Source organism: Lepidochelys olivacea (genome assembly GCF_965140295.1).
Source record: "Lepidochelys olivacea isolate rLepOli2 genome assembly, chromosome: 3".
In the NCBI taxonomy this organism is placed as follows: domain Eukaryota; kingdom Metazoa; phylum Chordata; order Testudines; family Cheloniidae; genus Lepidochelys; species Lepidochelys olivacea.
Window position 1 is genome coordinate 111,376,805 of NC_140413.1, and position 14,740 is coordinate 111,391,544.

The following is a 14,740-nucleotide window of genomic DNA, read 5'->3' on the forward strand; positions in this document are numbered from 1 at the left end:
ACTACTATCTCTTATAGAGGTGGTCCCTCCAAATCAGGGCTGAAGCATATTGGCAGGCCAGTGTAGGGAAAGCTACCATTACCCATGCTGTACCTGCACTTAAAGTCATAGGATGACAAATCCCACAAGCTAGCTGCCAAAATAAAACATTTTTCAGTAAATTCACTCCCAAATTCTGGCTTTTCTAGTTCTGAAAAAGAATCTAGATTATTAATATTTATTGTACAAATTGTATTGTATTGTTTGTTTCTGAAGAGGAGGTTAATCACCCTGTGCAGCAAACGTGAAAGTAAGCCGGTCCGGCGTACCGGCAAGAGCCAGTATGCCGTGCCAGACCAGACCGGCTCCCCGCAGTGGCCAGGGCTTTCGGGGCCTTCAAAGCACACCCCAAGCCCCGCTGCCAGAGCCCTTTAGTGTTGACTAAAGGCGTCTGTGTATGCCCAGGTGGCCACCTTACAAGTGTCAATAATCGACATGTTTAGAAAGGCTATCAAGGTGGACAGTGAGCGAGTGGAATGCGTCCGAGTTCCCGGTTGTGGTCGAAGCTTGTGTCATTGATAGCAAAAGGTGTATGCACTCCTTTTTGATAGATGTTGTTTGGATACGGCTGATCCCTTTAATCTTTCAGCAATAGAGAAGAATAAGCCTGGCAATTGCCTGAATGATTTAGTCCTGTCAAGATAAAAGCCTAATGCTCATCTGACATCCAAGGTGCGTAGTGTGGCTTCATGCTGGATGGCATGTGGTTTCGGGAAGGAACGATGGTGGATAGGTTGGTTTAGATGGAGAGAGAACCGTACATTAGGTAAAGAATTTTGGGTGCGGTCATAGCATAACTGTCTCTTTGTAAAAGTCTGTGTACAGAAAGTACACCATGAGAGCACCTATTTTTCCAACCCGTCGGGCGGATGTGATAGTGACAAGAAATGCTGTTTTCATGGATAGGTGTATGGAGGAGCAAGTTGCCATGGACTCAAATGGAGGGCTGGTCAGAGTGCAAACCAAGAATGGGATCCCAACAGCGGGTGGGGTCTTGTATTTGAGGGTAAAGATTTTGAAGGCACTTAAGGAGTCTTTTTGTTAGTGGGTGGGTAAATATGGAATGACCTTCTATCTTGGGGTAGAATGCTGTAATGATGGCCAGATGTACGCTACCAGAGCTTGTGGACAATCCTGATCTTTTAAGTTCTAGAATGTAGTCTAGAATGAGTGGGAAAGGAGTGTTCATTGCTGGGACATGTGTGGTGTTGCAGCAAGTCCAGAATCTTTTCCATTTATGCAGGTAAATGTAGTGAGTTGTAGCATGTAGCTATTTAAAAGAATGTCCTTTACCTCTTCCTAACAAGTTATCTCCAGATCCTGAAACCATGAAGGAGCCATGCCTTCAAATGGAGAAATTCTAGATTCAGATGGAGGATTTGGACTGCATCCTGCAAGAAGAAGTGTGGAGTCAACAGCAGGGTGATTGGCAGAGAGACCATCATGCGCACGAGGTAAGGATACCATATCTGTTGTAGCCATGCTAGAATGACTCTGGCTCGTTCCAACTGTATCTCGTGGTGTACTTTGAACAGTAGAGGAAAGGCATAGAGCAGGGAGGGGTGCATCCCATATAATCAGGAAGGTGTCTTCCAGTAGTCGGTGACCCAGACCCACTCTTGAGCAGAATTATGGACATTTGGCGTTTTCGGGTGTGGTGAAGAGATCTATGTTCGGGAATCCCCAGCAGTTGAATACGTGCTGCAGGGTTCTTGTATCTTATTCCCACTTGTGGTCTTGTGAGAATCTTCTGCTCAGCGAATGTTCTGGTGTCCCGGTAGGTATGCAGCAGAGATGTCGATGCCACATTGAATACATCAGTTCCACAATTTTAGTGCTTCCGAGCACAGGGATGGTGACCTTGCTCCCCCGTCTGTTGATATAAAACATGCAGGTTATGTTGTTCCTCATTACTCTCATGGTCCTTTGTCTGATTAATGGTAGAAAGTGTCGGCATGTGTTGTGGACTGCATGTAATTCTAGGAGGTTAATGTGCAATGAGGATTCTGAGAGGGACCACCAGCCCTGCACCATGTGGGTCTGTAGATGTGCTCCGCAACTGAGTACGGAGGTGCCGGTTATCAGTATCAAGGACAGTGTTGGCTGGAGAAAGGGGACCCCCATGCAGACATTTCGGGGTTCTTTCCACCAGTCTAATGAGTCCTTGATCTTGACTGGTATTGATAGGAGTTTGTTTAGACTTTGTGAGGTACATACACTGTTTGTCGTCATCCCCTTGAAGACAGTGGATGCGTAATCTTGTGCGTTTCACCATGAACATGGCCGCTGCCATATGACCAAGCAGCTGTAGACAAGTCCTGGCAGAGACCTGTTGCCTGGTTCTCATGGTGGAGCTGAGACTGATTATTGCGGAAAATCTCTGAACTGTGAGGAAGGCTCTTGCCTGCATAGCATCCAGCTGGGCCCCAAAAAATTCCAGATGCTGTAGTGGCATCAGTACTGATTTTTGTATGTTTACCTGGAGGCAGGGGTGAAAACTTAAGGGACTTAATGGTACAAAGGATAGCTAGGGTCCTGAGCAAGGTGGGAGGGCAGTTCTAGGCCCTCAGAAGGGGCGGGGATGGGGCCAAACTCCCCCAGCCAGCCATTCAGCACTGACTGGCCTGCGCCACCCGGGGCCCTAGCAGCAATTTAAAGGGCCCAGGGCTCCCGGCTGCCACTAGCACTACCCTAGGGCTCCGGCCGTGATTTAAAGGGCCGAAGCCCCGGGCTCTTTAAATCACGCCAGAGCCCCGGGGTAGCAGTAATAGCCATGAGCCCCATGGCTCCAGCAGCAATTTAAAGGGCCCAGGGCTCCAGCTGCTGGCACAGTAGCAGTAGCAGTGGTTGGGAGCCCCGGACCATTTAAATCACTGCCGGAGACCCATGGTAACAGTAGCGGCGCTAGTGGCTGGGAGCCCCAGGGCTCTGGCGGCAATTTAAAGGGCCAGGGGCTCTGGCCACTGCTGGGAGCTCCGGGCCCTTTTAAATTGCCAGGCCCCGGGGGAGCTGCCCCTTTTGGCTCTCCCCATCAGCGGCCCTGCCAGTATGGTCGGCTCTGTACTCGCTCTTACCAGTATGCCATACCATACTGGCTTACTTTCACCTCTGCCTGGAGGCCAAGGTTCAAGAAAAGGTCCAGTGTTTTTCTTCTGGCTTCAAATGTGTTGACTCTGGATGGAGCTTTGAGACAGTAATTATCTAGGTATAGAATTATTACAATTCCTTGTTTGCATAAATGTGCTGCCACTACCAAAAGGCCCTTGGAAAATACCCTAGGTGCTGTAGAAAGGCCAAAGGGAAGTACCTTGTATTGATAACAGTCAGACCCCAGGAGGAATTGCCTGTGGGAAGGTTGTATGGTGATATGGAAGTACCTGTCTTGGAGGTTGTGGACCAAGAACCAGTCCCCTTGTTCCAGTGCTGATAGCGCGACCATCTTGAAGTGTTGTAGTTTGATGAACTTGTTGAGGTTCTTCAAGTCTAGGATAGGTCTCCACCTGCCGAATTCTTTTTTGGATCAGAAAACATTGGGAATAAAAACCTTTCCCTCTGCGTTAGAATGGGATCAGCTCTATGGCTCCCAGTCTCAGGAGGTCTCTACTAGTAGATGGTGTTTGAGAAGGTTCCCTGAAGTGGGATGGGGAGTGGGTGGGAAAGAGAGGAATGGATGGAGTACCCTTTGTTGACTATTTCTAGAACCCAACTGTCCAAGGTGATTTGTCATCATGATGGGTAGAAGGGGATCAAGCGGTCACCAAACTCATAGGTTATATAAGATGGTTGTGAGTCATACTGCCACCAAGGGGTGAAATGTTGAGGTCAAGATTTAGGTTGATATCTACCCCGTCTTCTCTACGGCACTGGTGTATATATGTCAAGTGAATGCATTGTTGCTCTAGAGTCTTTTAAAGAATGTAGGGACTCATCTGTGTGCTCAGGTGAAGAGTTTAGACCCTTCAAAGGCAGATTTTCCGCAGCGGCCTGCAACTCTCTGGGGAACCCTGAGTGGTGAAGCCATGAGGGTCATCACATCACCACCGAAGTTGCAACAGAATGGGCTGCCGCATCCACAGCATCCAGAAAGGCTTGCAATGTCGTATGGACCAGAAGTTGTCCTTTCTTCACAAGTGCCTGGAACTGCTCTTCTTTGTCCTCTGGGAGATGTTGGCTGAATTCCTAAAATTCGGAATAGTTAATGTGATTCTATTTGGTTAAAAGGACCTCATAATTAGCAACACAGAATTGGAGCATTGCTGAGGCGTATGCTTTGCGACCGCAGAGGTCTAGCCTCTTCCGGTCCCTGTTGTAAGGGGTCTTCCTAGAATGGTGTTGTCACCCCTTCTCTTGCACTGCATTTACAATGAGGGAATTTGGAATAAGGTGGGAAAAGAAATTCCATGTCCACTCGCTTGCATGTGGATGGTATTGATGCTGGGGTCTGCCAGTTCACCTTGGCAGGGTCCAATAAGCCCTCATTGATCAGGAGTGCAATCTTTGCCAATATGGAGGTGTGTAAGATGTCAAGCAACTTGTGCTTTTACACTCTGACTTCTTCCAGGGGAATCTGGAGGGAATCCACAATCCTACAGAACAGTTCTTCGAACTGTTTACAGTCATCTGCCGATGTTGGAGGTGGTGTCATGATGGCCTGATCAGGGGAGGATGAGAAGTGGGCTGGTGGTGTAACTAATTCCTCCGTTTCTTCCTCCTGCTCCTCTAGTAATTCTGGTTGAGAATCAGGCAATCTAGAGACTGATGAGGACAGAGTGTATGTGCCCCTCTCCCTGGTCCATGGGCAGTTTGGGAACATATGCCCTATTCACAGCCCAAGCGTTCAAATAGAGCTAATGTGGGGGAAGTGGCATATGTGGTTGCACGTATGGGAGTCTGTAGCAGAAACCTGATTCGCTTCTTGTCTCTGGGTATCAAGGACAAAAAGATAATTCTCTGTGTGACTGCCCTTGATATGATGAAGAGGGGTGAAGTGCAATGGAGTACTCCTCCTATTCCTCCTCACTAGAGAAGGGTGGTGCAATCCTTGGTGGTGAACGAGAGCAGTGTTGTGTCTCTGGGGAAGAGGTATGAGCCATGGGGAATGTGGTATGTAGGAGCAGCGACTCTGAGGTGTCAGAGATAATCAAGTCTCTTGGGTATTTAAACTTCTGTGGTACTGGTAGGAGCATCATCGGTACTGGTGGTTGTGTGGAGATTGAGGGCATTGCCAGTGCCAAGGGTGGAGTGAATTCTCTGCAGAGGCCAGTAGATGGTGCCAAGGATTGAGTGAGTGCCGAGGGCTTGCTAGGTGCCAAGGACTTGGCTGGTGCCAATGCACTCAAAGTCATTTTAGTTGAGGCGATCGCTGCAGATTTTCAAATCGTTGAACTGTCCTCCTCGGTTCTGAGCGACAGCGTTCCTGTTTGCGGTCCTGCCCATTTAGAGTCCTTGGATTTTGCGGTAGAGTTGGTAAAAGAGGTGACCAGGTGGTCATAGGAGCTAAGTCTCGCCAAGGCTACCGATCTTGCAGGGGATGCCTTTCTTTAAAGTGGCTCCCTGGTGGAGGACCTCCGGGCCCACTTCTTTTCATCTGGACAGGAGAGCATAGATTTTCTCTTAGTGGCGTGCGGTGAGTGGGGGTTGGCTGATGACCATGCCAATGGTGACCACCTCGGAGAAGACGTATCAGGAGCAGGGTCTGAGACGGGTCACAGTGAGCTGTCCATTAATAAAAGTTTTAGTCTGAGATCACGGTCCGTTCTGCACCAAGCTTTCAATTTGAGGCAGCAGGTGCACTTTTGTGATACATACCCCCTACCCAAGCCGTGTGTACACTGTGAGTGACTGTCACTCACAGGGATGGCCTCACGAAATGAATGGCACCTCTTAAACCCAGGGGATCCGGGCATAACCCAGTGAAGATAGAACTTCCCAGTTGGGAAGGGCGTAGAAAAAAGGAAACCTTCACTAATCTAAAGACTAATGGGGAGGAAAGAGCAAAGGAAAAAACCATTTATCTAGTATCCATTTATTTAAAGTTTTCGATCCTCAGAAGAAAAAAATAAAATATATACTCAACAACAGCAGATACAGAACAGTATGTGACTAAGTACACAGTATATTAAGGAAGCCAATCTACTTCATGATTAGCATGTGAGCTTCCAAGAAGAATCCCTGACCTGCCAGACAGCAGTGTTTATTACATTTATTTTATTTGATAAAAAAGAGAGACTGAAGGAAACAGCTAGAGAATTATGTATAATATAGTCAGCAATGGACAAGTTCCCCATACATCTCTACCAATGCACCTCAGTAGTGAGGGGACACATGCCAACATCTATTGGTTTTTATTATTCTGTGAAAGGCATGCTTCAGTGCTGAAATTCCAGTGAATTAACCAGTGTAACTAAATTTAAGTTACTACAGTTCAGATACGGACAAAATTTGGTAATTCTGGATTTGTACACACAATTTTTTTAAAAAAATATCCATTCAGCTGTATGATTTGTCCTGGTGTATCTCTTAAATATATAATGTTTTGCTATATCAGAAATGTTGAGAGATACGATATTCAGCCAAGTAAAACTGAGATGAAAGGCAAAATAAAAAAAATTTAAAATGTCACAAAATTGTATTGGAATCAAAATTCTGCTCTCTTATTCTTCTCTAACACCACAATTTTGACTTCCAAAACAAGTTGATTCTATTTGAAAAGAGACTCTCCCACATAAATTTTTTTACCACATGCTTAGTCTACTTCTCACCTAATACAGGAACCAAAAAGGTACAGTACATATAAATATTAGCCCATCTGATCAAGAAGATATGTTGGAAAAGTATTAATTTCCCAGTTTAAACATACTGTTCAGTTAAACTCAGATAGCTGAAATCTACTCTAAAAATGCTGAGAATTCTTAGTCTAGATCTGTAAAAGGGTGAATCAATGCCTGGATGTTTTACCTGTTTTCCCAGTTGGCGGGCACAAATTGGACAAGGTTCTGGATTAACTCCTCCGGTGGTCTTATCCTGAGACTATAAAGCATAAAAAAGCATAACAAAAGTTAATTGAAAAACAAAATTGAGTTACTCAGCAATTCAGATAATTAATTTGGCAACTGATCACAGTTCATTCTGAACTGATTTTAAAATTGCTTTTAAAGTTGCCAAATGTCTTTAATAATTCTGAGAGAAATAAAGCAAGTTCTTTTGCCCATGAATTACAGGAAGATAATCTGGTTTAGGGTCATTAAATAACACTGCTGTTTATGTCACTGTACTTTAAGTTGCACCTGCATTTCTACTAGAGTAATTTAGAAAAAAAATTAGTAAAACGATGTTCCACTGAAGACAGAATATTGTGGGAATTTTGCCGCACAACCTCCATTTTTTAAACCAGCTTTAATTTCTATTATAAAAGCACTGTTAGACCAGCCAAAAGATATCCTCAATAGGCTAAACATTCAAACTCCTTTAAAATAATGTTTTCTTGTATAATATCATATTTAATGTAATGGTCTGTTGACACACTAGGAAGGAAGTGACAGCAGAAAGCTGTTTGGTTTCTGAAAGTTTAAAATATGAACCTTTCTGATATTGTAACATGTTTTCAGTCTGCTTGGATATCGAGAATTTTTATCTTTGTTTGTGCTAGTTTGCATTGTCCAAATTGCTCAGGTCAGTTGGCAGAAATAGGCAGGGTAGAGTTGATAAAAAGCTATGTTTATACAAAAGCTAACCTCCATTAGGCAATCTTCTGTCTTAAAGACATTGTACAAGTATCCCTAAGCATATTGGGTACAATTCTGACCCATCTTTATTAGAACACCTCCTCCATTAAGTAACTGATTTGTTTTGGTGGTTTAAAATAGGTTTCACTATATATATATATATGATACACATTTGGGTATTCCTTGGGTATTCCAGTCTAAGTTATACAGCCCAATGAACAAATTAGATAGCTTTATAAAACTGTCATGCAAATTTACCAGTCCAGATATGAAATCTCCTCATCTGTTCATTATCATTATGATTGATGATAGTGAGAAAAAACTAAAGAGGTTTCACTCACCCATCTAAACGGGAAAATGCTATGCCTACTAAACATACAATGACACAAGGTCTGATTTTTCAGAACTGCTATGCATCTGCAGCTCCCAGTGATGTCAGTGACAACTGCTGGTGCTCATCATTGCTGAAAACCAAGTCATGTACCTTTAAAGCAGACTAAATTACCTATGCAAAATAATCACATTTTAAAAAAGATAATCTTTTACTCTGAGTTGCTGTATATTGTCCTGTTCTTCCCCTTATATATTTACATTTTCCCCTCTATTTACACCTTCATTTGCACTATTTAGAAAGCCCAAAATTGTTTTCTCCGCTTTTCCACTCCAACATTCAAACAATGGACTCTGTAGCCAAAAATAAAATCAGCAGTAGTTAAAAGCCAAATTATAGTGATACTGAAAAAATTAGTTACATTAAATTATGAATAATACCCTCACACACACTTTTAACCTCTTCAGGAGTACTGAAGGAGAGTTGGCTGGTAACCTCTGAAACAGTTAAAGTTTAACTATAAAGTTTGTGCGTCAAGTGTACAAAATCCCTCTATTTTTTCTACATACGTTTTCAAAGTTAATTCATAATCAAATCTATACCTGAATAATTTGGTATGTAGAAAAAGGAGAGCTAGGCATCACAAAAAGCTTTTAAATAATTCATAACTACTCAGGTAAATGCACTAATTTTGGCTGTGCAGTTAGATTAATAATGTAGAAGATGGAACTGAAAGCTTAAATACACTACCATAGCTGTAGATCACCAGTTTATGGACTCTTATTTAGAAGTGAAAATTTCATTTTTTATTAAGTGCCACTTACTTCAAATTCTGAAGTGTCCATAGTGTAGCTGCACACCCATTCAGACACTAAACTGCCACTTTTTCTTTTAAATCTCACACAGCAAGTCTCAGACATGAGACAATTTTTTTAAAATCAGTTTGGAACAAAATTTAAGTGTCTGTATGCAACAGACTGAGCCAAGTGGAATAATTTGGATTGTGATTAAGCTCCAGATTCCAACCTCCTCCAAAAGTACTAGGGTGTTTAGGATCAAAGTTCCAGTTTAGGCCCATCTGTAGCTATCAAGTTGTAAAAGCATAAAAAGAAAGTAGAAGCAAATGGTAAGGTTTGTACGTGCCTACAGATGACAGATGACTGTTTTCCAAAATTAAAGCTTGTGGACTACCCCAATATTTAAGAAAGAGTGTCAAGTCAACAGACAGAGTAAAACCTAGGGCACTGTGGGCTTCTGAATGTTCCATAATACCTTGTGGTGTGTAGGGGTTCCAGGGAAGTGAAAGAGAAAGAAGGTATCTGGAAAGAGAGAGATTCACCACAGGGATAGCTAGCAAGAATGGGCAGAGGTATCTAGAAAATCAGTACCAGTAGACTGACTTATGTACCTGCTGTATTAATAGAATAGGTTCCATCAACAAGACAAGGACCTATTGGTTAAATCAACCTCTGTACCAGATGACTGGAGGATAGCTCATGTATCACTGATTTTTTAAAAAGGCTCCAGAGGTGATAATCACAGTTACAGGCCAATAAGCCTAACTTCAGTACCAAAAAAATTGGTTGAAACTAGAGTAAAGAATAAAATTATCAGACACACAGATAAGCACAATATGTTGGGGAAGAGTCAACACAGCTTTTATAAAGGGAAAAAAATGCCTTACCAATCTATTAAAATTCTTTGAGGGGGTCAACAAGCATGGGTACAAGGGTGATCCAGTAGATACAGGGTATCTGTGCTTTCAGAAAACATTTGACAAGGTTCCTCACAAAAGTCTCTTAAGCGAAGTAATCAGTCAAGGGATAAGAGGGAAGGTCTGCTCATGGATCAGCAACTTGTTAAAGGATAGGAAACAAAGGGTAGGAATAAATGGTCATTTTTTACTTTGGAAAGACGTGAATAGCGAGGTCACCCAAGGATCTGTACTGGGACCTGTGCTCCTCAACATATTCATGAACAGTCTGGAAAAGGAGGTGAACAGAAAGGTGGTAAAATTTGCAGACGATAAAAAATTACTCAAGATAGTTAGGTCCAAAGCTAACAGTAAAGAATTACAAAGTGATCTCACTAAACTGAAGACTGGACAACAAGATGACAGATGAAATTCAGTTTTGATCCATGTAAAGTAATGAACATTGGAAAAAATAATCCCAAATATACATACAAAATGGAGTCTAAATTAGCTGTTACCACTCAAGAAAGATCTTGGAGTCATTGTGGATAGTTCTCTGAAAACATCCACTCAATGTGCAGTGATAGTTATAAAAGCTAACAGAGTGTTAGGAACCATTAGGAAAGGGATAGATATAATAAAATAGAAAATATCATAAAGACTATATAAATCCCTGGTATGCCCACTCCTTCAATGCCATGTGCAGTTCTGGTCGCCCCATCTCAAAAAAGATATATTAGAATGGTAAAAGGTACAGAGAAGGGCAACAAAAACTATTAGGGTATGGAAAAGCTTCTACATGAGCAGAGATTAAAAAGACTGGGACTATTCAATTTAGAAACAGATGACTAAGATATGGGTGCCGGAACAATTTGCATAGTGGGGGTGCTGAGACCCATTGAACCAAACTGGGTTCCTGTATATAATGGAAACCACTGCAAGCCACGGGATGCAGCAGCACCCCCAGCAACCCTAATTCCAGCATCTGTGGACTAAGGGGGGATATGAAAGAAGTCTGTAAAATCACCAATGCTATGGAGAAAATGAACAGGATATTATTTATCCCTGCACGTAACACAAGAACTAGAGGTCACCTGATGAAATGAACAGGCAGCAAGTTTAAAACAAACCAAAGGAAGTACATCTTCATACAATGCACAGTCAACCTGTGGATCTCATTGCCAATGGATGTTGTGAAGGCCAGAAACATAACTGGGTTCAAAAAAGAATTAGGTAAGTTCACAGAGGATAGACAAGCTATTAGCCGAGATGATCAGGGATGCAACCCCATGCTCTGGGTAGCCCAAAACTTCCATCTCTCAGAAGCTAGACTGGATGATGGAATGGATCACTCGAAATTTCTCTGCCCTTTTTATTCCCTGGCATGGGCCACCACCAGAAGACAGGATACTGGGCTAGATCAACCATAGGTCTGACCCAGTATGGCCTTTCTTATGTCCTTATCCAACACAGATTTGAATCCAGTATCACAACAGAAACCACTTAAGATGAAAGCAAGTTCTGTATATTTGTTATTACATAGTCTCAGGACACTTTAGTGTCTCTTTGGGAGATCATGAAAACATTAGAGAGTCTTCATCCTATATTACAGCTTCAATTTCTACATTAAAGCTTCCTAATTATGCTTATATGAACATTTGCACTTATTTGAATTATATGGTTCAATAATATAATATATATAATTAGTTCAAGATCTGCATGAAAAGCAATTAGTGCACATGCTCAGCAAATGCTTTTTAAAAATTGTATCCAAACATTTCTGTAAAAAATATTTTTTTATAATGAAAAAACATTAACAGACTTCCTGTCCATTAGGACACTAGAGGGTGCTACTATATTGTAACATCGAACAAGGAACTGTATGACCTTACCTTCTCCAAATTAGTAAGATACAGGAGTTGGCCTAGTTTCTTCTGAAGCTGTGATTTGGCAACTGCCTTGTCATTCAAAAGTTTCACTCGATTTTGTTCTACCTGCAAAAACAGCATTCATTAAGTGTGTTGTACATATCACAGGGTGTTGTCTGAGAAGTTTCCAAATAAAGCTTAAAGGGATCATTAAAATAGTTGTAAAGTAGATAATTTATTATTTAGGAAATTAAACTATGCATTTAAACTTTTGAGACACAAGACAGTTAATTTCTTCATTTAAAAATGTCTCCAGGGTAGCAACTGAATGCACATTCCTCCTCTATATCTAGTAAGGGTGAGATAGGAGATAAATCCAAATTAATTTAGTTGTCATTTGCTTCACTTTCACTGCAAACAGCAGAAATTTAACACACCAAACTATTAACCTTTATCACCAAACCTCTGTAAAGTGAAATAGTCACACTATTTATTTTATTTAAAACATAAATGATCCTCTGGTCTATTGCTGGCATTACAAATGCCTTTTGAACCTGAACAAGAATTTTTAAAATTTAATTTAAATGTTCACTATCTATGTTGTTTTACTTTATCTCTTTGCCCTTCATTTAGTCTGTTCAATAACAAGAGATATCACACTCACTCTGCTTTCTAGTCAATTTCATTTTCTACTTCTTATATATTAGCTCAAGCTTGCACTACTGGAGTAGTAAGGCTGAAGACCAATTAAGAAGTAGTTTTCTTTCAATTTTAAGTACACATTTTAAATAAAACCTAAATTTTGGATTTCAACTACCTGATAACATCCCTTTAAAACAGGGCTGAAAAATCCACTGAAGGAAAAGCAGAGCATCAGAAACATACAACCCACAGCAGCCAGAAAACTGAGAGAAGGAGCAGAGTAGTGGGGAGACACATGCACTTATCACAGCAGCCAGGAGACTGAGGTACATGAAAAACTAGCAGAATACCCTCACCCACATAGTAACAACGAAGCTTTCGGAGATGAGGGAAGAACAGAGAAAGACGCCTGAGGGCTAGCATATTTTTATACTTTTATAGGACAACCTTAAAATACCAGTCCTTTTTTTGACTATTTTTCTCTTGAAAAACACAACTGCCCCTTCTTTGACTCAAATATTTTACCTCATGTGGTTCTATGATGTGAAGAACAGGGGGGCTAGGCTTTGGCTCATCAGGATGACGCACTCGGAGCCGTTCTGTAGCCATAGCAAGTTCATCGATAGCAGATACATGATCTCTCAGTACCATCCAATATTCATGAAGTAACTACAAGAAAAACCAAAATGAATTAGTAACAGAACTGTGGGCTGAGTCCCCTGTAAACTGCTGCTTCTTATTGTAAGTGGTACACTCTCAACACGGACCTGAATCTTTTGAGAGAGGATTTCACAATTTTTTCTGAACAGAAAACTGTACAGGAACATAGGCATAAACTGCTCTCTTCCACCAATTCTTTATGTGTGGCTATGAATGAACTTAATTGACTTCTCACCTCTTTCTCCCCCACACAATTTCTCCAATGAGATACAACTACAAAAATCTATGTAACCAAAAATGTAGAGGTCAGCTGCCTCTGCTCGATTAAGCATACTCTCTGAATAAAATGAGGGAAAATGAGAAAACTAGTAGCAATATTTGCAAAGCATAAAGTAGTAAGGCATAGCTTCTTAGATGAAGCATGAAATATTTTGTTCACTTGAGTGACAACACCAACTTTTAAAAAATGCTGATATGCAACGTTTGATCATTCTAGATAACAGAGGAACAGAAAAGAGTAAGAGAAAAAGACAGACACTGGGTTGTATTCACCTGAGGAAGAGCAAGTATTTCAAATATTAGTTACCTATTTTAAATATTTATAGAAAGCCAACATATTGCAAATTGTCACACTTCCTGGTATTCTCTCAAATCCCTCATTGATTATATTGTGACAAATTTAGATTTTTTTACTCCTAAATCTTTTTGTTCTATGAATCTTTCCTCAACTTTTAATGATTTTATTCAAGAGTCCCTCTAGGACACTGTTGAGATCCTAGGAACTACCCCCCCCCCCCCAGTTTTTTCTGCTAAGATTCCTACCTTCTCTCAAGACCAAATGTCATATATGAACACTGGTTTGCTACTGTAAGGATGTTCCTGAATACTGGCCTGCTGGCACTGTTTTGTTCTTTGTTTTGAAATAAAAAAAAGCACCGAAGCATTAATTTTGGAGCCCACACCTTAACACCTACAAATGCAGAATTACTCTGCATGTAAAACTAGCATGAAGTTAGACAAATAAGTCAAATTTTGAGACTACTTCAACAAACAAGGAAAACAAGGGTGGCATCAGCCTCTTCCCAGTCAGGGGCTGAGGTGGGCCATAGCCCCATCTTGCCATAAAGCCCTGCCCCTCTCCTTGATCCTGTCTCTTCTCCTCCTCTACCCCCGAGGTCCCGCTCCCTGGCCAGGCTAGAAGCTGGTACCGGGCAGTGGTGAGAGCTGCCCAGGGAGCATGGGCCATTGCGGGAACCCCGGACTTTCCACCTGCCCGGGGCAGCGTGCCCCAGAGGGTGGGGACATGAGCCGGAGGCTGCTTTCAGGCATCCTGAAAGTGTACTGAGCTTGGGGTGACAGCCAGGATCTTCAGAGTTCTAATTCCAGCTCTCAGAGTAGCAGCCGTGTTAGTCTGTATTCGCAAAAAGAAAAGGAGGACTTGTGGCACCTTAGAGACTAACCAATTTATTAGAGCATAAGCTTTCGTGAGCTACAGCTCACTTCCTCAGATGCATATCGTGGAAACTGCAGCAGGCTTTATATATACACAGAGAATATGAAACAATACCTATTCCCACCCCACTGTCCTGCTGGTAATAGCTTATCTAAAGTGATTTCCAGCACAAATCCAGGTTTTCTCACCCTCCACCCCCCCACACAAATTCACTCTCCTGCTGGTGATAGCCCATCCAAAGTGACAACTCTTTACACAATGTGCATGACAATCAAGCTGGGCTATTTCCTGCATAAATCCAGGTTCTCACATCCCCCCACCCCCATACAC

At 41.9% G+C, this 14,740-nt stretch overlaps 1 protein-coding gene across 2 annotated transcripts in view; it reads right to left on the reverse strand.

Moving 5' to 3' along the window:
- Positions 1-14,740, reverse strand: part of SHPRH (SNF2 histone linker PHD RING helicase) — a 143,035-nt gene that overhangs the window by 29,022 nt on the left and 99,273 nt on the right. For both annotated transcript variants that reach the window (XM_084624118.1, XM_084624119.1), the window contains exons 22-24: positions 12,823-12,966; positions 11,680-11,781; positions 6,997-7,068 (exon numbers count right to left, since the gene is read on the reverse strand). In XM_084624118.1, coding sequence (XP_084480244.1) covers positions 6,997-7,068; positions 11,680-11,781; positions 12,823-12,966 — 318 coding nt within the window. The remainder of the gene's footprint in view (positions 1-6,996; positions 7,069-11,679; positions 11,782-12,822; positions 12,967-14,740) is intronic.